A 24,787-nucleotide genomic window follows, 5' to 3' on the forward strand; every position below is an offset into this window, starting at 1 on the left:
TCAAAATTGACATTCTGAAATTGAAATTAAATTTAAAATACTTCGCCTTTCCACATAAACAAGGGTTTATGTGGAAAGGCGAAGTATTTTAAAATTTATTTCAATATGAAGAATTTCCACCAAGTGACGCCAGAAACTGTTTCATTTATTAAAATTGACATTCATCAAACCAATGTTCTAATTAAAATGTCAATGCTCAAATCACTAGCATTACTGTATTTTGGCCATATTAATATATAATCTGTTATAATGTAGTATGTCACCTCATGCATCTACATTATGTTTTTAATTCTATATATAAAAAATAACATCGGCAACTATTCTCTTAACTCTGCCTATCATCATCATTACACCAGAGGCAGGAATGACTTCCATTATGGGAATATAAGAACTAAAGCATTGAAATTAGGACCCAATGAAATGGGCATCAGATTATTTAACAAACTACCCAAAAGTATCAAGGATACACAGGGAACTGCCGTATTCAGGCATAAACTAAAAAGATATCTACAACGCAATATGTTTTACTCGGTTGATGAATATCTCAACAATATTCCCGACCAGTAAGTTCATACTTTTAGTTTCTAGCAATTGTAATGGTCTGATTCATGTTTGTGATCAATGATTTTTCTGAATTTGATATTGTATGTGCATGTTACAGCCGATGTTCATGGGTTTGTACCAAACACTTATGTAACTATGAGCATCTATTCTTTTATGTATCTTAACTGAGCCTGTGTCTTTGCTCCTCATTGACGTGCCTTATATCATGTACATACTTCACCCACCTGGTATTTTTGTATTGTGATCTCTGGGCAAATAAAAAGTAATAATAATAATAATAATAAGTTCCTTATAATTATTAACTATTCCATTCCATGATATCTTGCTTGAACAAACCCCTGCTTTTTGTATTTTCTACCACCAGAAATCATTTGCCCTGGCCGAGATTCTAGGGTAGAATTAGAAAAAAAAGTTATTTGGCAACTAATATAATGAAAGTTTGTAATGGAATATAGGCACATACCTGTACCTTATATCATTACATTGAAATTTTATTTAACAAAAACAAATAAGTTAGAAAATCACAAAGTTAATATACAAAACAGTGAGTTATAAAAGTTAATTATCAAATCTAAAGAAATATTATATGATACAAAGGCATTTTAGCAGATAAAATTTAAACATTGCTATGGCACAAATTTGTCTAACATGATAACTAGTTCATATCATTAATAAAAGCACCTTACTTAGAGTTGAGTTCAGTTAGTTTATGTCTCTGGATTTTAAAAAATGGGGAAACAATGTCAACCTCACTCGGCAGAACAAGTTGATGAACCAAAATTGCTCACATGATTAACAGAAGCAACATTTGGAGGGATAAGGTGATCCCCTAAAATCCGTGACTACTGCTTGAATTGTCAGGGCACAACATCCAGAGTGATGTGCTCATAAGCTAAATGATGCAGTCAACTGTGTCAATCGGGTTGACTATTATCTGCTCTTGAGGAATCAATGGCACACAACAGCAGAACACTCACGTGAGGAGTGGTACACCTGAACACCAATCTCTGCTACCATGCCTGCCAATGAATGTTTCATCAATCAGTCAAAGATTGGACAAATCACTTCTGTCACGGAGAATATATCCTGGGATATAAGTCTGAAACCATTCCAGTCCCTGGGGCATCCAAAAATGATGCCTCTAATCATGATTGTTTCCTATTCAGAGTTGCCAATAAGACACACTCACGAAAAAATGCTAGCAAGAAGAAATTCCATAAGTTCTATGAAATTTTGTGCTCTTGGTCGGCTGTGGTTGCCATGGAAACAGCCGACCAATGGGCCATAACCTTCATTCCATACCCAACACAAGTGACAGCATAAACCCAATTATCACTCACTGACATCGGGAAAGAAGAACCTGACTTTTTTCGGTCCACCATTCTCAGTGCATGCTGGTGACCTGAGGCTCGACTTGACTGGGGTCATGACGATGCATGACTTGTGCATCATTTCCCTAGGTGACCCTTCTGCTTCCACTTCTCCCTCATTCCACCCTCCCATCTCCTTATCACTACTTGTGCCCGCGCAAGTCCCATTGATGGCACTCTCCACTTCTGCCCTCATCCTATGCATTGCCATTTCAAACTCCTCAATTGCAGGGATGGGGTCGCTCACCAGGGGCAGGCTCACCCTTGAGAAGATGGCCAGCAGGTCCTCTGTCGCCTCCTCAATGGCCAACAGGGCAGCATTCACTTCGTCCTCCACTTTGCCTTGGATGCCCGGTGATGAGCAATCACCGATCTCCAATCCACGCCCTATGCTCATTCGCTCCCTCAGTCGCAGCCGACTCTCATCTCCAGAGCAGTCTTTGTCACTCTCATCATCCTCTTGTAGCATGGATGATGACAACTGTGAAATGCTGTCATTGAGCACCTTTGTGACACATCCCATCTCTATGACAATGCCCGCTTGCCTCGTAGGGGAGGCCCATTGCCCACTGCCACTCAGGCTCACTTCCCTTCCCAGCTCCTCTTCCTCAGCTTCCCATGATTCACTGCAATCAAACATAGCCTGCAGGCTGTCTCCCTGTGGACGGAAAGGGAAAAAAGAATTGGTTCATTTGCTTATCCCAATAAAAACTGTGTTACAATGGGTAATTTACTTTTGTTCTACGTATAAATAGATTTTTGTTCTGCATTCTACTGGGAATCAAGCAGCAGATGCTGCTGGAAAAGGAGCTCTCAGCAGGGATGAGATAGGCCTCCAAACAATTCCCATCCATGATATTCAATGCATGTGACAGAAGATACTTGACATGAATCATTGCAAGGGGGAAAAATATAGTCACATGGCGAGGATTGGCCACAAAGCCTTGAGTCACTCCTATATCATCACTCACATGAAACAGCAGGGTAGTGCATGGGACATTATTCATGAAGAACTACACACGTTAAAGGTGTCAGCACACTCCGTCCCACTACTACTCATTCATTTCCAGAAGTAAACATGGTTTGACCTGTCCAGCAAGATGCTGAATCTTTTAGAGCTAGACGAAAAGTATTTTTTGGTAGTCTGGTAACAATGGATGAACCATGGATATATCAGTATGATCCACAGAACAAAGAGATGAGCAAGGCGTAGAAGCACAGCAACTCACCTCCCACCAAAATTGTTAAGGTGCAGAAGAGTGCAGGGAAGGTCATGCTGCCTATTTTTTGGGACTGTCGTGAAGTCATCTAAACAAACAACCTGAAAAGGGTCAGACTATCACTGGTTCCTATTAATTCACCTTGCTGAGTACATTGTATGATGCATAGAAAGTGAAATGGTGCGGTATGATCACCAAAGGTCTTCTTGCCGACAATGCAACTGCTTACTCATCTCAGAAGGTGACTTGAGTTGAGAATTCTTTAGAATAACAAATAAAAAGTACGTTTCTATCTTGATCATTTTTAGCGCCGTATTTCCCAGTCCATTAGATGGATTTTTTTTACTTCAAAATGTTCTCTAAAATTAGCCTATAGGGGTATTCAGGGTATAACTCCCACCTATGAGCAAAAGCCAATTTGCCAGAAAAATATTTACTAACAAGTATAGGCAGAGAAAAATCGTTTCTTTTAATACAAATTTTGATAATATTGAAGTAATAACGTAAATTTAAGTGTCACATATGAAGTTCAATTGATAATAACCTCATGGGATGTTAAGAGAGGAGATTGTCATACAGTATTGTTTTTAAACTTGGATTCATGAATTATGCTTCAGAACATGGAAAAAAGGTAGCTTAAAGGCATTTTGGCACAGGGATGTTGTCTTTCTGGGATTCTAGGATGAATAAATGTTGCCATGTGTGTAGCTAGCATCAAAATACTTGGCTCCTTTTCTTTCTGATCCAAATAATTTTTGTAAATTCTAACCTAATAAATCAGGATGTGTCTTATGAGCCGAAAAATATGGTAACAATAAAAAGTTCCCCTATATATAGCCCTTCATATATGCAGCGCAAATGCTACAACATTTATATACAACTAGGATAATTTTATTGGGTTCAGCTGGCCTAAGCAAATGGTTTATGATTGAACATTTGAATTATTCATTGAGATACAGATTTGTGAAAATAATTGTTACCGCATTAGCCTTCAAAAATTAAAATCAAGGAGTGTACAAAAAGTTAAATGCATCAGGAATGAGATCTTTTCTAACTGGAAGCTGCACCACTACAACGTGCCATCTCGAACTGCCTCCCTCATGATGTACCAAGTACCTGGACAAGCACAAGGTGGCATCACTGCCCCAGCCACAACATAGCCCTCATGTGGCACCTAAGGACTACTCTTTGTTCCCAGGAATAAAAAGGCAACCATTGTGGAACGTTGGACAACATCAGAGGGGCCATGACAAGATGCCTGAATGAGGTTCCTGTCAATGCTTTCCAGGAAATGTACGATGACTGGCAAGGCGCTGGCATCGGTGCGTCAATGCACAAGGCTGTTATTTTGAAGAGTTTTTGTAACTTGTACCATGACCTACAGTGCATTTATTCCCCATATTGAGCCTACTTATTCTTGGGACAGACCCTGTAAGTCAACAAAACACCTATTTAGACCAATGCAACAATTTCAGAGTATAGAAATATTTTGCCTTGACTGGGATTCGAACCCAGATCCCTCAATGTTCGGCTGAGTGCTCTAGCCAGTTATGTTATCGAGGCATCCTCTTAAATCTATTTAGGCAGTCCAAAAAAGTTTTCACAACTAATGGGGGGGATTCAACTCACTTCTTCATAATCCCTCAAGACATTCAGAACATGGATGAAATGGCCTTGGTCCCAATAGGTCCATGCTTTCCTCTCCAAGTCACAAACTTTCACCTTTGGTTGAAGGAGACCATCAGTGTTTAACACCTGCACATGCTGGAATCCCTGGTAAGAAAGAGAGAAAATCAATGAGAAGTTGTAACTAAGAAAAATATAAGGACAATTCTATTGCTCCAGGAACTGGAAACCTATGCAGCCACAGGTAGATGTTGGCAGATTTGAAAAACAGTTCTTTCAATACCCTGAGGTGCATCAATTCCTCGGTCTACATTTTGGTGCCAATTTTGTTGACAACTATGAAAAAAAAACATAACTCAACACTTCCTAAAAATGAAATAAAAAAAATGAGAGGTCAAGGTTTCCATTGATGTCAAATCAATTAAGAAGGATAATATCACTGTCCATCCCAGCACATCAACCATAGGTTTCTCCATATTTTTTAAATTATTCTTTATGATCTTACCAAGCTCATCCATGCCACATATTTCCTATGTCAGATTTTTCTACACTGCAACTTATTCTTCTTTGTATACTCTCAACGTTCATCAATTTCTTCGTGTGAGTGTTTGATTGTGTGTGCATGGATTTTAATATATATTTATGCTTAATTGGCAGGTTGTTTATTATTAATAAGTAACTGAGGGGCATTTACATAAATTGTTTGCCATTGTTTTTTGGTTTCTAATTATGGGAAAGAGACCTTTGAGAATATGTTTGAGGGACTGAATTTCCAGGAAGTATGAAGTACAATTAGAGAGGGTGTATGAGTGGCTGTCTGGGAAGGATTTGGGAGCATGAATGTATTGGAGGATTTTTTAATTGAGGAGAGAGACGGGATAAATGCGAGGGAGGAGAGTGTTGCTTAAATTGCGTAGCAATATGTCCAGGGAGTTCGGGTTATTACAGACAGGGTGACTATGGGTAGAGAGGGAGTATAGGAGAGAGCATTTAATGCACAATCGGTGGCAGCTGAAGTAATAGAGATATTGCTCTTTGTTAGCAGTTTTAACAAGGATGGTACGTCAAAGATCCTTGCTTCAAGTCCTGGTCAAGAAAAACTTTTTAGTGATTGTGATCTGCTCAAGTCCACCTTCCCCACCATTCCTGTGTTTGCCTTTCATATGTGTTCCTATCCCTTTTCTAATATCTACAGTGGAATCTCACTTAACGACAATTCACACAGTGACAAATTTGCATAACAAGCAAAAACATTGGTCTGGAAAGTGATTTGCTCAGCAAGCAACTTTTTGCATAACGAGAGACGAGGAGAGGAAAATTCCTAGTTTCATTGCGTGCCTGCTACTGCAGTTTGTCTATAGCACTCGTTCTGCAAGCATCTTAACATCACTAGTAATCAATATTTTTACAAACTTGTGTTCAAACATATTATTGGTGATTTTTGTGCAAAATATAATAATATTTTGTGCATAGTTTTATAATTAACCTCGACAAAAAATCAATAAGAAGAAAGCCATAAGAGAATAAAAATAAAAAATAACAGTTTAAATGAAAAGTAAAATCACTGAAAATCAGGGGCAAGGTGTGAGTGCAGCTGATCTAGCATGCACAGCAATAATCAGTTGACATCAACGATTGAACTTTCCTTCAAGAACATGGACAAGACTAGGGAGATAGATTCTTCAAATAGAGTGACAAGAGTATCTACTCAAAGGTAACATGCCTCAACCATGCTGTAAGGTTTCTTCTCATTAGCATAAATGAAAGGCAATTGCAATGAAACACCATTAACGAGAATATAATTGGCAAATACTTCATTTAGACTATGGGTAAGGTATGAATCTGTTATTTTGCATGTCAAGATTATGGAATGTTTTATTCATAAAGGGAAAGGCAGGTCTATATATCAGCAGGTTAACTAAGTTTTATAATTAATTATACGGCTGAAAGTAAGCTGGTATGAGAGTGTACAATAAAAGTTATGCTTTGGTTGTTTATGCCCTGCATACAGATATCTGCAGTCTGATATTTATGTTTTGAAATTCATTAGTTAATTAGGTATAGTATGAAACAGTTTATTTCCTTCACCTACCTTCTGCTGCCGAAAAGATAGTTTATGCTTAGATTTGCAATAAATATATCCCACTATCAAATGATGATATAATAGGGAATAGAAGTAGATTGGAGGGATTGGTGACTTATTCACAGCCTGTACATGTTTCATACTGATCAGGTGTGAGTGATAGATTGAGAGTTGAGATGGGTACTCTTAGGAAGACACAACTAACTATAATCATCTACGTTGGAGACTGTTGAGAAACAGGTTTGGAGAAGGATGGAAAAGGTAAAATGGACAGAAAGAAAAAAATCTAGAAGTAATAGGTATGTTTAGGGAGAAGAGGGGATTGTAGGCTGCAATCCTAGAGAGACAGGAAAGGTAGATGCAGAGCATTTCAATTGGAGGTGGTATCTTGAAGACTGTGATAGAGAAGGATGGACAAATTTTTAAGTGATTTCTTGTGGGAAATAAAAATGGTCCATCAAAATTGCACTATGGAGTTCAAAATAGCACTGAATATTACTGTGGCCAACATTAAGAAGACATACACTTTTGAAACTCTCATTTATTTATTTTTGGATTAACTCCTGGCAACCAAAACACTGGTACATCCATTTATTAGAGTATATTTTAGGTATAATACAAAAAACACTAATCAACCCAAAGGTCGGTTTGGTAGGTGATGTTAGTGTTCACCCAGAACTAAGCCTAGCAGCATGTGCAATTCACATATCAGGGTAATAAGGGGGGCCAGACCCTTTCCCTGTGCCGGTTATGGTTTCCCAGGAAGATCTGGTGCCTGTAAAATCACATAGCCTCGGGTGGAGCTAAGGATGCCCAGAGAGACTTACTTGGCCAGGAATCGAACGCGGGCCCTTCGGTCAGCAGTCCAAAGCTCTACCCCTAAACTACTGCAAACCACGGTGTAATACAAAGAGACTCAAAAATGTGTAGACATAGTTTTATCAGGGGAAAAAAAATTAAATTGGTGGCGGCATTTCAATGCAGATCAAAAAGGATAAGCACATTTCCCAAGAGAATGTGCAAAAATCAGAGATCCATGTTTTGTTAAAACTGAAAAGACTTACATAAGTCAAGTTGTGGCTCCTGCACAATCCATTGGCTTCCTTCACCATGAACTGCATCTCATGCAAGCTGGCACTTGCCTCCCCCTCCACTGAAATGGCATCGGCTTCCTCCTGAAGGATCTCCATGTGATTCAGTACATCCTCCAGATCCTGGGATGGGCAGTCCAGTCAAACAAAAGGAAAGCATATTGAACGTTCAAAATTGAATGAAAAAATTTATCTTATTAAAAATCTCAAAAAAAAACAAATACAAGCAATGTTAAAGCAGAAGAGGTACCATTTGTAGACAAAAAACAAAATAAAGTCTATGGTCTGCGGCAGAAGAGCAGAAGGAAGCAGCCCTATTAAGCAGGAGAACTGAAAGCTGCATGCAGAAGATCCCCTAATTTGGAAATCAGAATCAACAACAACGTAAGGACCGGAAAGCAAACAACTTGTAGAGCAGTCCATGAAGAGAGTGTTCTTCCATAGGAGAATCTACTGACAGCTGACAAAAATAGCTTAGAAGTCAGTAACATAAACCCAAAAGTAAGGATGTGCATCATTAAAATGAGTAACTAGAATACTCTTCTGTTGTAGTGTGGAATAGTCAATAACAGATGCAGAAAAGAGAAGTTTAGAAGAGATGGACATTTGATGCTACTTCAAGAGGATGATTGAATGGGTCAGAGAAATAACTATTAACTCCAATACTTAGGAGGAGAAAAAAAAAGCTGAATGAAAACTGAAAAGAAGGGATCAAATTATTTAGCACATTTTGAGATGTAACGGCCTAATGGATGGTCATCACGGGAAAAGTGAATAGGAAGAAGGGAGAATAGAGGAAGACTGCGTTATATGAGATGCGTGAAATAATTGCAGGTGAAAATGAGAACAAATATGAAGGCATGAAGACATTAACTGATGTCGGAGAAATTAATGGAGAACTGCATTGCACCAATCTAAGGACTCCTTCAAATGATATAACTTTATTCACCCTGAATGAATTTAAAATTATTAATTATTAATGAATATTTTTACCTCTACCGTGGTCGGACAATGTTATTCTGATCCATTGTAATTTAGGGAAAAAATTATATCTTAAATCTACCTGTTCTACACTTAATCTCTCTAATTTTAGTGACATGATCTCTCCTACCGTAGTACGATGGGGGTAATAATAAATTTTCAATATCATTGCTAAAGAGACATCCCTCCAATTTATGCAAGAGATTTAATCTGTAATTTAACCTTCACTCCATGAGTGAATCCCAGCCTAGCTCCTCTAATATTTTGGATACGTTACTAAGTTTATCATAACAATGTTTTACAAATCTAGCTTCTTTATGCTGCGAGCATTCTTATCTGGTAATCAATCCAACTTCGCCATGATCCCATATACTAGCAGTATATTCTAAATTATGCCTAAAATGCAAAAGAAAGCATTTCTTTCTGACCTTTTCATCACATTTACCCAGTACTCATCTAATAAATCTTAATTGTTTGTTAGCTTTTCCAAATTTTCTGACAAATGCAAAACTAATCACTCCAAATTACACATTCTCTGAAAAGGAGACTTGATAAAAGCTGGAGTGTATTCATTTTCATTGGAAATTCCTGCAAGAGTACACTATATAGGGCTTGTAAATTGACTGGCGGCTTTGTGAAACGGCCACTAAAGACAAGTGACTTAGCCTAGGGGCATAGAGGTCACCAGATGTATTTAGAGAGGAAATTAATCATGGGCACCCCCACTAGTGTATTTAATCACTTCCAGCATGAACTTTGCCTTCATTCATTGCATCGGTCCTAGCTCAAGCCCTGTACCACCACACTTGAGCGTATACACACTTGAAAAAAATTGGACGTATATGGGCTGATGCTGGTGGAGAGAGCTTTTTCAGCAGCAGCCATCTTCTTCTCACGCCCCCTCTGCAACTCAGCCTCGAGGGCTGCCTTCTGGTGCTCCAGCTCCCCTTTGGCCCGTGCCACACACTCCAACAGCTCCTCCTGCTGCGCCTGAAGCAACAGCCAGTGGCAAAGAGAAACAATGGGAATGCTTTATTTGATGGAATATCCCAGGACATATCGGAGATAAATGGTTGAGCATAGGATACATCAAAGAACATAGTGTAAAATAATCAAAGAGCACGCACAAAATTTATGAAATATACAAATTGCACCATCAAAATTATTACACAAACAGAATAATTTAACCCGCAAAAATTAAAATAATTTCTTCTAGAAAATGAATATTACATTGTCTGATTTTCCCACGAATGATTGTGCCTTTCCTATGGAAATCAGACACATCCCAGTCTAGCAGACCTAGGATTTCTGTGAGATGGCACACCTCCGTGGGTGGGTGACCTCTTAGCGGTAGTATGTGGCACAAAGTAAGTCCAAGAGTCGATGAGCCTTCACATTAAGGAGACCCATCTGCACACATACAACCAATCAATCTGGGTGGGATCAACAAGTCTGAGGGGGTAGATCAGCTTACACAACCAAAATATACTGAACAACGCACCAAGAATGGGACTAAGTAGGACTGCACACTCTTTTCTGTATTGACTATCTTATATACACTAACAAGATACAGCTCATGGATTTTGAGAAACTTATTAATATTCCTTGGATATTGGCATGGTTCTAATCCACAATTTTCACAGAATATCACTTTCTTTTCTGTACCCAAAGCTACTTATATTCAGCCATCCCGTTTCTGCTACAGATTTTATCATATTTATATGCACCATTTGAACTTTACTTTGGTGTCCAGAATGTTATAAGACTCGAAATTTTTCCCCATTATCTCACTAAGGTGGGATCAGTTTTCTGTGTTGATCAATTTATGGCTATTTTAAAAACTGAGCAAAAACGGGGTACTTATACTTTCCACTTAGTAACAATAATATTCAATGAGCATCGGACAAAGATAATCTCAAATTTCACTCCTAAACACATATACTTCTCAATGGGAAACTAGCTAAGAGCAAAAATAAGATGTAATTTGCACTTTTAATTTATGCTTAAGGCATAATTTTTGTCTGGTTATGTGTAGTAAGCTCATGTAAAAAAAAAGCCATTCATACTTTGTTTGAAGGCATTTTATGAAATCTACCAAAAATAGTGGACAACCTTCCACTAGATCAATTAAAGCAGAAGAGGACTGCATATGCAGGTGGGTATATACAGGGTGCAGCAGTTAAATCTGGACAAATGAAAATGAAAATCCTTTTACATACGAGGGTTATTCGAATAGTAAGGCCTCCTATTTTTTTCATGAAAAATCAAATTTATCCTCAACTTTGCATACATCGTTGGAAAGGTTGAGCATTTAGCTATTTTTCTGCATAGCCGACTTGACAATCAATTACTTTTTACATCCTTGTAAGCAGCTATAATACCGGTGTCGTACCTTTCTCACGCCGCATCGTAAAAGCCAACTGACGACTGTACACACATGTACACAAAGTTGAGAATAAATTTGATTTTTCATGAAAAAAAATAGATCTTACTTTTCAAATCGCACTCAGACAAGTAGTGGTATCTGTCAAGAGTAACATTATTCAATGTAACCCCCTTCAGCTGCAATGACCGCCTCCAATCTTGTCCTGAATTGATTGTACACACTCTTTAAAACAGTGCTGTCCATCTTCATGAATTCTGCTACAATAATGGTGCATAGGGATGCAACATTAAGGTGCCTTGTCTAACCGGTAACTCTTTCGACTACGCCCCAAACATAATAGTCGAAGGATTTAAAAGCGGGGTATTCGGGGGCCAGAACTCCTATGACGAGAACATGTCAATGTTATCTGAGAGCCAGTTTTGGACTAAATGACTCTTTATGAGCAGGTGCACCATCCTGTTGAAAGACATATTGTCTCCCCAAGGCCACAGTAACCATCCACAGTTTCACAATATTCTTCAAAATTTGCAAATTTGCAACAAATTACAAAATTCCTCTGAAACCAGCACCTGAGCATTTCCTTGAATAAGGTTTCCTTGCCGGGTTAGCAAAACCTTCCCCAGACTTCTCCAAAGCACTATACTTGGCCACAATATTGTATACAGTTGATCTGGAGTACCAGAAGAATCAAACTATTTCACTGGGCAATGCCTAGCACGAACTTTTACGATAAAACAGCGCTTCGATTGTACTCCGAACATTTACATAACATCTCGGCTAATTTGAGGTTATGACTGTTTACTAGGTGCCTGTAGCTTTCAAGAATGCCAACCGTGACCTTCAGTTGAACTACGATATGGCGGGAAACTCAAATTGAAATTTGTCCGGAGATAAGCACCGCACCCAGTATACCTGCCATGAAACATCATAGTCACTCTTAACAGTTCATATAATCAGTCATTTGCATGAAACAACTTACAAGCGTATGTCCCAGGGTGTTGATTTGTTTCTCAAAGGCCAACCGCTGCTCTTTGAGCTTGCCCTCTGCCTCTTCATTTGCCCTCTGCAGCTCCTTCACTGCATTTTGCTTTGCCTTTTCCAGCTCTCGTTTCAACCTAAAGAGATAATCAAAAATTATGAGAGCACTCACCTCAGAGTCAGAGGTGAAGCCATATGAGCAATGATCCCATGTCTCATATTGCATACAAACCTGCAAAATGCCTTCATTGGAAAAGCAAGAAAGAAAAATTTCACAATTTTAGATATTTCACAGCAAATGGAAATATACATTCTGGTGCATTGTATGAAATGACTTTGTCATGAATGCCAAATTAATAGAAAGTTTAGAGAGTAGGTCTCTAAACTATACTAATATGTGGAATTGTATAGCAATAGAATATATTTATGGAAAAGAATAAATCAAATGACTCATTTCAACCCACCTCTCTTCCTGAATTAGCTTCAGCTCTTGCCTTGCAAATTCAAAGTCAACAAAGTGACTGTTGGTCTTCATATTCCCACCCTTGGGTGATTGCTCTGAGGGGTTGTTGACAAGGAAGAAGTGATTGCCGCCAATGACAAGGCGATCACCATGCTTAAGGGCAAGTTCCGTGCCAGTGGGTACAGAGTGACCATTCACGTAAGTATCCCACGGGCCCATGGGTCCAGGGTGCAGCGTTAGCTTCCCTGCATTGTTCTCGACCACACTGCAGAAGGAGAAGAAAGTAATTCCATCAACACTCGATGTTCATCACTGAGACAAGGAAGAACTGATCTGATTTGATGCATTAGGCCTGGAGATCCATTAATTCCAAATCTGCAGTCGCCTTTGAAGGTTAATTCAGATTGGTTTTGGAGATTTTCAAATGTGGTTAGAGATTTTTCAAGTTCCCATGACATGAAATTAGTTACACCTGAAAAAATTGATTTTTTATTAGCTTAGAAAGGAATTACAATTTGTCATGCAAGTGGATAGAAAGTATTAATGATGATATTTTTCATCACAAAAACCAAATTCCCATATTTCAAAGCAAAAAAGTCAATAAGGTATCTAAAACCAAAGCTCTCACAAGGTTCAGCCCATCTCTTGCCACGGAAGACATAATTTAAGCCAATATGACCATTAATTTTTAGTTTGCTGTCTTGTTTAATATAAGCCAGCAAAATTGTCTCTTTTGATGCGCTAACATTTACCCTTAGATCTTGAGAACAGGTCTCGTGAACCTCAAGAGCAGCATGGCATACAAATAATTCAAGAGAATAACAAATAATTCAAGAGAATAACATGTCTAATTTATTATTATTAAAGCATTTATGCACAAATAATGTGAGGTAACAAAAGCAGCAGTAATTTTTAATCACAATAGAAAATATTCCCTTTGGTAATTGTTACCGATCAAAGTAAGAAATGACACACAAAAAGAATAGAATTTCTTTTCCAACATCAACTAATTCTGTTTTATAGACACCTTCTATACCGAGACCCCACAGTCTCAATCTTACCCCAAAATAAAGATGACTATCTATCTATATGCCACTGGATATGGCATGCAAGACATTGCCTGCATCAGCAATCGCCTTCCAAGTCATTGCTTTCCTCACTTTCCTCTCAAAAGTGAATGATGATAGGCTCCATCACATTGTCTCTTACATAACAAGCATTGCATAGTCCCTCTTCTCAAGTCCTCCCGAATGACAAATGCATGCATCTATTCTTCTTTCATTACCCTATCCAAAGCCTAATGTCTAAGCTTTCCCACTTCTTCCAATTTTAATATTGTGCTCATTTCTGGAACCTCTCTCTTCACTTGAGCCCATGCCATCTCAATTTGGCTGTCCTGGCAATGGCTTGGTGGCAGATGTACAACTTAATGCTCTCTTTTCAAGACAAAAATAGCTTATGGTTTATTGGTATTTTTGCTGCCCAGCAGCGACAGCAGCTAATCTTGTGTAACAGCTGGAATGTGCTTAATTCCTTTCTTCTCCAGCCACTTGATCTGTATCTGCCTTCCTTTACTCGGAACTTGTTGGCTCCTCTATCTGCAGTGAGTGGTAGCTGGTGTTGTCCAAAACACACACAACCTTCTTCAAACAGTTTACGAGTAGATGAAATCTACTTTGGAAGGAATTCCGTTCACATCTGAATGGTACTCAGGCTATGTGAAACATTATTATACCTTGAAATTCTAGCACTGCTTCCGCTATGGAGTCTGTATCAGCAGATCTGGCATGCCCTATTATAAATTGGCCACCTCCACATGTTGACATTTTTGACCAATACTCCACATTGACATGACCACTATTCCCTAGAGAACCTTAACAGATTAATTTTTAACACGGTTCTGATTTATCTAGGCCTCATCCACATAAATATTGGCCAAATGCTACATTTTTCTTGTAAAAAATTAATTTTTCAATGAAATTACACTCTTGCAAAGGTAATGCCTCTTTTTTCTATCAAGAGGTTTTCACCATCATTGAATTTCCTGAAACTTGAAGTCAAGGAATCACAAAACTCCAAGTACAGAGCTAGTGGATTACTTGAAATTGATTTTCTCTTTGGGAATAGCCCTAACGTTTTCTGCTGTGAGGAACCCAGTCTTGTCTTGGAACTGTAGCAATGCCCCAAGAAAAACTTTCCTGATGTAATCGAGCATTTCTGAATATTTATTTTCCCTCTAGTACTTTTTTCAGGGAATTTCAAAGACTGTCTTCTACATTTCTAAAAATGAATGCACATGTGTGATAACACTTTTTGACTTTTATGCTACATCCAATCACTCCAATTTTACTCCCTCATGATACAGCTGCCTATAAGGAGGTGCATCGGCTAGAGTGACCCAACAAAGCTTGGAGAATTCTTAAAAAAATAAATTGATAGAACCACAAACATTGTTTGTAAATAGAAGAAGCAATTTAATGTTAACAGTTTTATGACCGAATGAAAATCATAAAAATGGCTACTAATCATATGATTTCTCCTGAAAATTGATTCTCATAATCTGAGACAGATTCCAAAAATATTGTTGCACTGACAGGCGGACATTTCATGACTAAATAGCTAATGTCACAATCTAAACAGTTCTATCTCTTGAGTAGGTGCACTGTCCTCATCTACCAACAGTAAGGGTGAGAGGGAATGCTTTGGCCAGCAGTCTTCTACCTCTGGGTCTCATATCCTTCAGTTCTCTCATCCGCCAACACTTGGTGAAAGGGAATGCTCTCATCACACAATCATCACCTTTGTTAGCATACCTGGAGTTCCAAGTGCTACACACGAAATATCCATAGTTCAATAGAGAACACTTCGAAATGCTAATGATCTCCACTTTTGGGAATGGCAGACTCGAATATGCTCTTCTATTGCATGCTTCTTATATGATTGCTTGCGCAGAACCTCTCTGTATAAGTTTTTTCAGTTTATTTTGAATCATTTATGAAGTGTACCTTTACTTTATTATGTTTCTCAGTGCCAATCAACCTAAGAAGCAAAAATTTCAGTCTGGATTCCTGAATCGGGAACTTTTAGAATTTTAGGCAAAATACCATAGGAAGCAAGTGCTGAACTACATCATTGATTCAGGAAATGAGTTGAAGGAAAACGTAAGTTTTCTAGGGTCTCCTAAAATTTAGGAGAATCCCAAAAATCTCTCATTTTTCCATAAAATGATTTTAGATTTTTTGAAACATATTTAATGCTTGACATAAATTTTTGCTTCGATTTATCAAAATTGTACAAACCAAAAATCTCTTTGCAAAACCAAGTTGATGTTATTATAATATGTGAACATTGCGGACATAATTTCAACATTAAAATAACATTATTTGGTTCTGAAGTTATTTATCACAATGATAGTAGGTCTAACAGGTTGCACATCATTGATTTCGTGACAACAATTAAATGCTGACATTGAACATTTTTCAAAGTGATGTGCCGATGTATTTGCCAAATGAAGAGAGAGGATACAAGAGTGAATTGGACATCTAGCCCAGTGGATGGCCGCACTCACCCAATCTGGGGCAATACTGAAGGGTGAGGAACAAAGAGGCAAGCAGGAATGGTGTCACCTTGAACCAACTGCTTTCCAGACTTTGACTTCAAAAGGACCTGTTAATCTGTAAAGGTGTTGCTAATCCCTTAATCAGCTGTAAAATAGTGTGGGAAAAAAGTCAAAGTGGGAAGAGTCACATGACTCCTTTAAGACTAAATGCAGTAGAGTTGTGGTATGAATTTTCCACCATAGCTTGGTAATACAATATATAAAGGAGGAATTAATTACAATAAAAATGTTGAAAGATACGTCCGCCATGCTTGAAAATAAGGATCACTGATCTTGAAGAGTATTCATCTAAGGGTGGTTTTTTTTTGGCTCAGCAAACCTAACCAACGCTGGCTTCCTTCTCTTAAATCAACAGTAAGAGTTAAGGATGGCTACTGTCTCATTCTTCTAATCCCGTGCTGGCACTCATCCCCCCTCCTCAATCTACTCCTGGCAGCCAAAGTCTCTCACTTGAGGGGCATTTATCTTTATCCCAAAAAACTATTAATATAAATTTGAAAATATATTCACCACTAAATTTATTAAGAGGAAAATTTAAGAAAGAGGAATGTTATGAGGTAGGAACATAAATTACAAAGTGAAATTTTCATGCTGATCTCTTCAGTTGCTCATGAACATGGAGCAAACCATTTGGGACAATCAACTTTAGCCTTAAGTAGATTGTCCTAAAAGTCTATATGATATTAAAGCTCTCAAGAACCTGGAACATATATATGAAAAAAAATTTTTATAACTCGTTGCCAAAATATTAAATGATGGATAATGGGTAGGAAGGTGATCAAATTCCATAGAGAGAGCCCTTTGGAATGGTCAACTCTGGAATTGAATTCTTGGTATTTTAACCAAGAATTCAGTTCCAGAATGCCATATGGTACATTAATAATTCTTGGTAGAAATTCTATCATAGTGTTACAAAACACTATCAATCTTAAAGAACACCTTCCAATAATTGATAGTTTCAAATTTTGCTGTAAATGGGAAGGAACTGCTCACATTGGACATACACACCACCTCATATAATTACTTTTGATGACAGTTTTCACGAGTCCCTGAGATAGCCAATGCCGCCCTCCACTCACCAGTGATCAGAGCCCACCAATGGGCCATCCAGAAGAATGTCGGCCACCTCTGAGTCAGCTTGTTCATCTGATGCTGCACTGGGAACACGCCCAATGCGCACCTTGCCTGGCGGTAGAATGTACAGCAAAGTGCCACTCAACCCTGGGTCAGGAGACAGGTTGATGAGGCAGGCTGCTCTCTCAACTGTGCTTTCCGAACTCAAACCACCACAATCCTCCTTGTTGCTGAGGCACACGGCCAGGCCCTGACGACGCAGAAATGCTAATTCTGCACTCTTGCACTTGTCAGCCTCTGCTACCCGCTCGCCCCATGTCCTGCAACAATTGCGCATTCAATGACCACTGAGACTTGTGCGAACTGTGAGACAGTGGATAAGGGGGGATTATGTTTTACTAATGAAAAAACTTGGGTTCAAATGAAGACCATCTGTCACCTGGATGGTACCAATTTGTCTGTTGCAACTGATACGTTACACTTAAGAATGACCTAGAGGCTAAAGAGAGCTTGACGAGAAATTTTCTTCAACTCTGAACTCCATGTTAGTGCTCCCAATAAATACAACTGAAAGATATGCATGCGGATTCATGCTGCATAAGAGATAACACTGCATATTCCTGAATTTTTAGACTTGATGAGGATAGACTCACAGGTTACTAAGCTCTATTATGTGAAGAATCCACATATTAACAGAGTGATAGGGGGAATACTTTCTTATCCATATATGCCAAATTTTGAGTAAATCTTGGGCAATCAGAAAATTGATGTTTGTCATCCAAATACTTCTTGCTTTAACTCATGAGTGGATGAGGGGGAATGAAAGCCATTGCTTTTTCTCACAGCATTATGAATTTCACTGGCCATAGTTCAAACATATGTCAACTAGTCATGAAGGTATGTCAGCACAAAATTTAGTCCAAGCAAGCCCTTAAATAGAAAGAACTAACATATGGAGTGTGCTACAGATGTTGTCTGGGGCAAAGGCATGCTGAAACCCTTAGCTAACTCCTCCACTCAGCATGTACCCATCTCCTTAACGTGTTTTGAGGATTCGCCCAAATTAAATGTTGACCTAGTTACAAATTATAGTTAACAGCTTAAAGTAGGTTTTAGACGAATGCACAGGAGAACCACCGCTACACTTGTAAGCCTTGCTTACCAAGACTCAAGGTGACACCCTAAACTACAATAAAGCCTTCTTCGATAGCACATCCTTTCTCCCTCCCATAGCAGTGACATAAGGAGAAGAATTACATTAGGCAAAGAAGCTTTGGCAAGGTGGAAGGAATTGATGACAGAAACATTGAGTAAGGATGTTAAGGAAAGGATCTTCAAAACTTTTGAATGGAGTGTAGTGTAGTTATGTGTGGCAAGGAAACATTATCATTGAAGCCCGATGATAGGTGTAAATTGGAGGCTTTTGAAATGTGGGTGGGGAGAAGGATGGAGAAGGTGTATTGGGCAGAAAGGAAAATAAATGAGGAGGTGCTAAGTATGGTTGGGGAGGAGAGGGGGATGAGTTGGGAGAAATCATAAGAAAACTGGAAAATGGAAGCATAACATATTGATTGGTGATTCAATGTTTAAGTCTGTGATTGGAGGGAGAATGTTAGGCTAGAAAGGAAGGGTTATGAATAGGGGATACAAATGTTGGATGGCACTCAGGGAGGTATTATGTACATATGTGGAATTGAAGAAAAGTTTATTGTAGGGTGCAATGTCATAATGCATTTTGAAAGTCAATACTCAGTAGTTTGGTTACGTTCAGTCTATCCATCCAAAATCTACCTTAAATGGTAGAATGCTCAACAATAATAAATGCTAAGTGGCTCAGAAATTTAGCAGGGCCTAGGGAGAGAATTCATTTAAAATTGATTTTGACCAGGAGATTAATCAAAATGATTATAAATCAGTACTATTATTGGAATTTTACCCAAAGCTTAAATTGAAGATGTCGGTACTAAGCATTGAAATCACAAGGACAAAGTGATCTGTTTTAAGGTATGGAATCATTGAAATTTTAATCTCAGTCTCCATGATGCTTAAAATATTAAAACTACTTTTAATCATTGCACCCAAATGCCATTTTATGTTTTTGTTTTGGCTGAATTTTTCAGTGTGGTTTTCTTCATACAACTATTCTCCTTTTGTAAGACCCCATTAGATATTAGCTTTGCCACATTCTGTTCAGCATGCCCTGAGGGACAGAATGCAACTTTGAAGAACTAATACAAGCTCGTACACATACTCACCAATACGAACTCATACAATTAATTTAAGAACATTTAAAAACAATGATTACAATGATATAGGCCAGTGAGGGTGCATTGCCAATAAACTTAACATGTAACCTACTCCTATTTCTAGGATGAAAAATATTTTTCCACTATTTCCCAAAAAGAACACTAATGTAAAGGTAAAGTAACTAGATTTTTCAAATGGGAAGGCTAAGTTAAGGTTAGATGAGATAAACTATAACAAGTGAGATAGCTAATATATTTAGGACTTCTTGCGAATGATTAAGAGTTCAGCAATGCAGGTTTTGAGAGAAGACTTAGGTTTATTCGCTCAAGCGTCACCTGATGATGACACATGAGCGTTGAAACTGGTTGTACGTGAATAAAGGACAGGGGAAAGATACATTGTATTCTTCATTTAATAAGACTTAGGTTACCAGTAAATGCATTTGGACAATGGAATTGATAAAAAAGACTTGTGTAACCAGTACATGCAGTTGTAAAGACAATGGAACTGACAAAAGGTGAACTAGGGAAAAAAAGAAAATATCAGCAAAACTCTTACATGAAGCAACATTCTGTAATCTGGTTTTTGAGGCAAGATGATGAAAGTAGATGGTGAGTATTTGAGATGTGGGTAAAAGGAAGAATCGAGAAAATTAACTGGATTGAGATATTAAAAATGACATTTGACCTGCGTAGGTGAAAGACTTTTGCAGGGAAAAATTCAAAAGATGACATAAAAAGTAGGAGAAAGGTGGAAAAAGTAGGAGATAATGCATAGTGTGTGATGCTGAAAGGAATGACAGGCAGGAGAATGAAGAGTAAGTGGGCAAGAGACCTTTTAGGTGGCATAAGGCATGCAGATTGAATGAAGAAACAAAAAAATGCAGGGCAATATGTGTTTAAACTGGAGAAAATTCATGAAATATTACTGTCTAGAATGAAACTAGGTACAAAAAACCTAACAAGGAAATGGCTTCTGGTTTAATGGAAAAAGAATTTGGGCATGGTGGGGCTGAAAGGCAGAGGGCGTGCATGTCAGTCTGGGTGGCCTGGCCAATCAATGCCTGCCTGCCTGCCTACCTCTCGGCCCTGGCCAGCTGCTCCTCGCTCAGCTTGAGCCTGTGCCGCAGGGCGCCCACCTCGTCCGCCGAGGGAGGCCCCGCGCCATCCGGCCCCGCGTCCTCCGGCCCCACGCCCACGGCCCTCGTGCTCGGTGGGATGATGCGGCGCGGCTGGAAACGTCGCTGGTGCTCGCAATCCAGGCGCAAGGCCCTCAGACGCTCGATCTCGGCCCTCAGCTCCCTGCCGGCGGGAAACATCACCAGCCCCGTCGTCGTCAAGAGAAAGTGGAAAAGATGAGAATGACGGAAAGTGAATACAATAAAAAGGAGAAAATGGGGGACTGCGCGAGAAAACGCCATCATCGTGAACTCAGCGAGCTGCGAATTCGGAAAACATTAGTTCCAAGGGAAAGATTGGCGCTCAAACCCTCCCGAAAACCTCAATTAGACGAGTGGCAAGGGAATCTTCGCATAAAAACTAGAAATTGGCGCAGTACAATCCTCCCTCCGGCTGAACGGGCGATTTCTTTGCACGCTATACTCCTCGCAAGAAGGTCAAGTTGAGCTTGTTCCGATGGCACGGGACCACGGCATATGTCACCCAAACGATTTTCAACACGACCAGTTTGCTCATCAGTGCGATCAGGGAGTAGCACAGAATCAAGTGTTTCGGTGAAATAAAATGAAATGGAATACAGAGCCTAACTACTTAATGTAGTTGCAATGTTTAAATTCACTTCATTCCCGAAAAATCCTCGAAAATCGTTTAATTTTGAGGGTAATATCTCGAGAAGTATACCATAGGTCGCGACGAGAGGAAAAATTCCCATGGACTTATGGACTTCTAGGCCCTTCCTCTAGAAAAAGCAGATTAAATGTTTCTATTTGTGTGTTATCTTTAACTATAACATTTTTTGACGAATTCCTATAACTAGTTCATGTTTGCATATGATTGTGGGATTTAAGTTGAATAATGAGTAGGAAGTCCGTGTTCGTTTAACGATTGAACCAGAAAACTCGAGAAAGGGAAGAACCATCTAAAATTAAGAATAAAGAACGCGGCGAAGGCAGCTATGGGGACGGTAAAAAACATGATAGGAAGCCATGCATTACAGAAAATATGATCAAGGAAGAAAATGGAAAGACGCGAACACAGAATTAGGGAGGATAAAGAACAGAGAATCTCAAAATCCGCGAGTATATTTTCGAACACCGTACTAAAGGGAGATCGTGAAAAACTTGCTGAAACCTTTGATGGCGCTGCCGTCGCGGGCGGGAGTAGAGGTAAAGCGCAGGCAGGCAATAGAGAAACACGCACACAAAAATGCTTTGACCCACTACTACGCGCACCAGTCAAATATTATCATGGAAAAAGCTACAGTCAAGAGCTATCTGGTGCATGGATTTTTCAGCATCCTAGCAGGAATACCAGCATTTTTCTCACGATCATCGGAAACGGTCTCAATATTCGTTATGATGCCATAGAGAAATCTAAAGGCGTTCAAACGCGATACACAATTTAAACAGCCAGTACGATGTGCCAACTGAATATGAAAATATGAATACTCTAAAATAATAATTTCATGAATTTTGGGAAGTAAAGAGTTAACAAACAGTCCAAGCAGCAACAGGACTTTTAATGTTCATGAATGACCAAGATTTCATTTTTTGGCTCCACTTTTTCATGCATTAATGTGACATGTACCTATATTATATGGTGCTCTGCAAAACTGTTATTCTGATTTGACCACAGTTCGTTCAGATTTGGGAGATTTTCATAACGCAGTTTCCGCCGTAATGAATAAAGAAACCTTTGGAGAAGAGGAAATAGCAAACGTCGGACCCCAGATTTTTCATGCTTACTTCCTTACAATGCTGTCAGCTTTCTGTACACTGCACCCTTTGTCAACTTTCCATACCCTCGCATTCCTTCGTCCGCCAAGCTCCTTTGGCTCCGTTTGATTCGCGACTCAGATTATTATTTAAATCTTCAGACTTCCTTCTAAGTTCGCTTTTACATTCTTCCATTCTTTTTCTCTCGGCTATCTTTCTCATAATCTAGTTGGTAACCCATGGTTTCCTTGTCCTTTCCCCATTTGTTCCTCAAGCACTGCAGGGTTTTTATATATTAAAGTGCTGGCCAGTTGGTAGGTCTAATAGTGGGTACCTAATGCTATCTTTCCCAAATAATTTAGCTTTCAATGAAGTGAGGATCAGTGATAAAGTTGCATATAATAGTTCAATCAATACGAATCAGGTACCATCAGACGGATAATTTTACATTTACAAAGAATTAGATATTAATAGGAAAATAATTCCCATTAAATATCCAAGTAACAGTTATGTAAAGGAAACATCTGTATTAATAGGTAATTGTGGAAATTTAAAAAACAAAGTCACGGAATATCATCACCTCTTTGAAAGCACGCGCAAATACAATCAGTAGTGTTAGTAATTACAGGGGAGGCGACCGACAGCTTTGGCCATTTGCGCCCTTGGGGTGGACGGGAGAGGATGAAGGGTGGAGAGAAACCCAACGTTGGCATTTGCCTACTCTTAACGAAAGACACCAAGGTGTCCGTAGTTTAACGTCCCATCCGACGGACGGCGTACTCACTTTAAGTCCTCTCCACTACACACCTTAATAGGGATCGGGACACCACTGAAAAATATTTACCATGTCCAGGAGTCGATCCCTGGCTCTCTCGGTGGGAAGTCAGTATGTTAGCCACCGTACCACACCGATCCTCCGCAGATACTACAACTGGGGCAGAAAACTGGTTATCCACTGATATCGCCGACGGTGAACTTTTCCGAAAATCCTTTTACATTTACAGAAATGACAACGCAAATAAAGTTGGGGGTAGTGTCTTTATTGCAGTAAAAATTCTTGCGTCAGCAGGTCTGAGGTAATTCCAGGTAATGGTTTAGAAAGCGTTTGGTGCTCGATTAAAAGTCCTCAAACCAAAAGAATTTATGCATGCGCATTTTAAAGACCGCCAGTCGACAGAGACAAATCAATACTAGAATAAGATCAGCAAATCAAAGCTTTCTTATCCCAATACAATGATCGCGAGGTTATAATCGGTGTAGATTTCAATGTCCCATCTATTGACTAGAGCACAAATAGTTTTAAAACGGGGGGTAAAGGCAAAGATGTAGGCGAATCGCTATTGAAATCTTTTACGTTGAACTCATTGAACCAACTTATCACTTCACCAACTGGGGGCGAGAATATTCTTGAAGAGTACAAATACGAGTATTAGCGAAAAAGTCTTAACTATAGAAACTTTAAAAGGAGTTAGTGGCCACAGGGCAGTAAATACTTAGTTTTTGCTATATGGGGTCCGAAATAAGAAGCCTAAAAGAAACATTTACTTGTTTAAAGAAGGGACTGCATTGGCCTTAAGTGCGTGCTACAGAGTCAATTTTCAAGCTTATAGAAAGATAGTAATCACCAAAATATCAAGGATGCGTGGAATCACTCCCTTGAGATCACGCGCTCAGCAGTCAACAAGTTCACTCCCAGTAAATTTATAAAAGATAACACGGAACCTGGATGGTACCAGGCGGATGTAAGAAAAGCATTGCGACGCCAAAGGCCAAGATGAAAGATATAAGGAATGATATGAGACATAAGTAATGAGATCACTTATGTTTACAAGATATTTAGGAGGGCGCAATGAAGGAGTTATGGACAGCATTAAGCGAATTCATAAGGAAGAGATTAGCGGAAAATTTGGGAGAAAATCAGAAAGCACATTTTGTTATTACGTCAGAGAGGTTCAGAGAAAAATGTCCACAGTTAATTCCGTAAAAAACGATGAAGGCGAAAGAGTAGCTAGCAGTTTGGAAAACGCCAACTTAATAAATTCCTTCTTTCAAAGCGTCAATAACAATGACCAAATGTCTCCGAACGCCTACCAATTCGTTCCCGCCAATAAACGCTCAAATTTGAGTCCCCATATAATAATACATAATTCTCATACAATGAAATACAATATTTGTTGAAATGTATTAAGTCT

The 24,787-nt window shown here is 38.9% G+C and overlaps 1 protein-coding gene across 1 annotated transcript in view; it reads right to left on the minus strand.

Moving 5' to 3' along the window:
- Window positions 1–1,120: 1,120 nt before the first annotated feature.
- Window positions 1,121–24,787, minus strand: part of neb (kinesin family member nebbish) — a 111,918-nt gene continuing 88,251 nt past the window's right edge. Inside the window, exons 9-16 of the mRNA XM_071583995.1 lie at window positions 20,782–21,003; window positions 17,461–17,775; window positions 12,764–13,027; window positions 12,301–12,436; window positions 9,758–9,925; window positions 7,928–8,077; window positions 4,784–4,927; window positions 1,121–2,592 (exon numbers count right to left, since the gene is read on the minus strand). Of these exons, the coding sequence (XP_071440096.1) occupies window positions 1,897–2,592; window positions 4,784–4,927; window positions 7,928–8,077; window positions 9,758–9,925; window positions 12,301–12,436; window positions 12,764–13,027; window positions 17,461–17,775; window positions 20,782–21,003 (2,095 nt within the window). The 3' untranslated portion in view covers window positions 1,121–1,896. The remainder of the gene's footprint in view (window positions 2,593–4,783; window positions 4,928–7,927; window positions 8,078–9,757; window positions 9,926–12,300; window positions 12,437–12,763; window positions 13,028–17,460; window positions 17,776–20,781; window positions 21,004–24,787) is intronic.

This window comes from Hetaerina americana, unplaced genomic scaffold (assembly GCF_022747635.1).
Source record: "Hetaerina americana unplaced genomic scaffold, ioHetAmer1.1.p SCAF_1, whole genome shotgun sequence".
Lineage (NCBI taxonomy): Eukaryota > Metazoa > Arthropoda > Insecta > Odonata > Calopterygidae > Hetaerina > Hetaerina americana.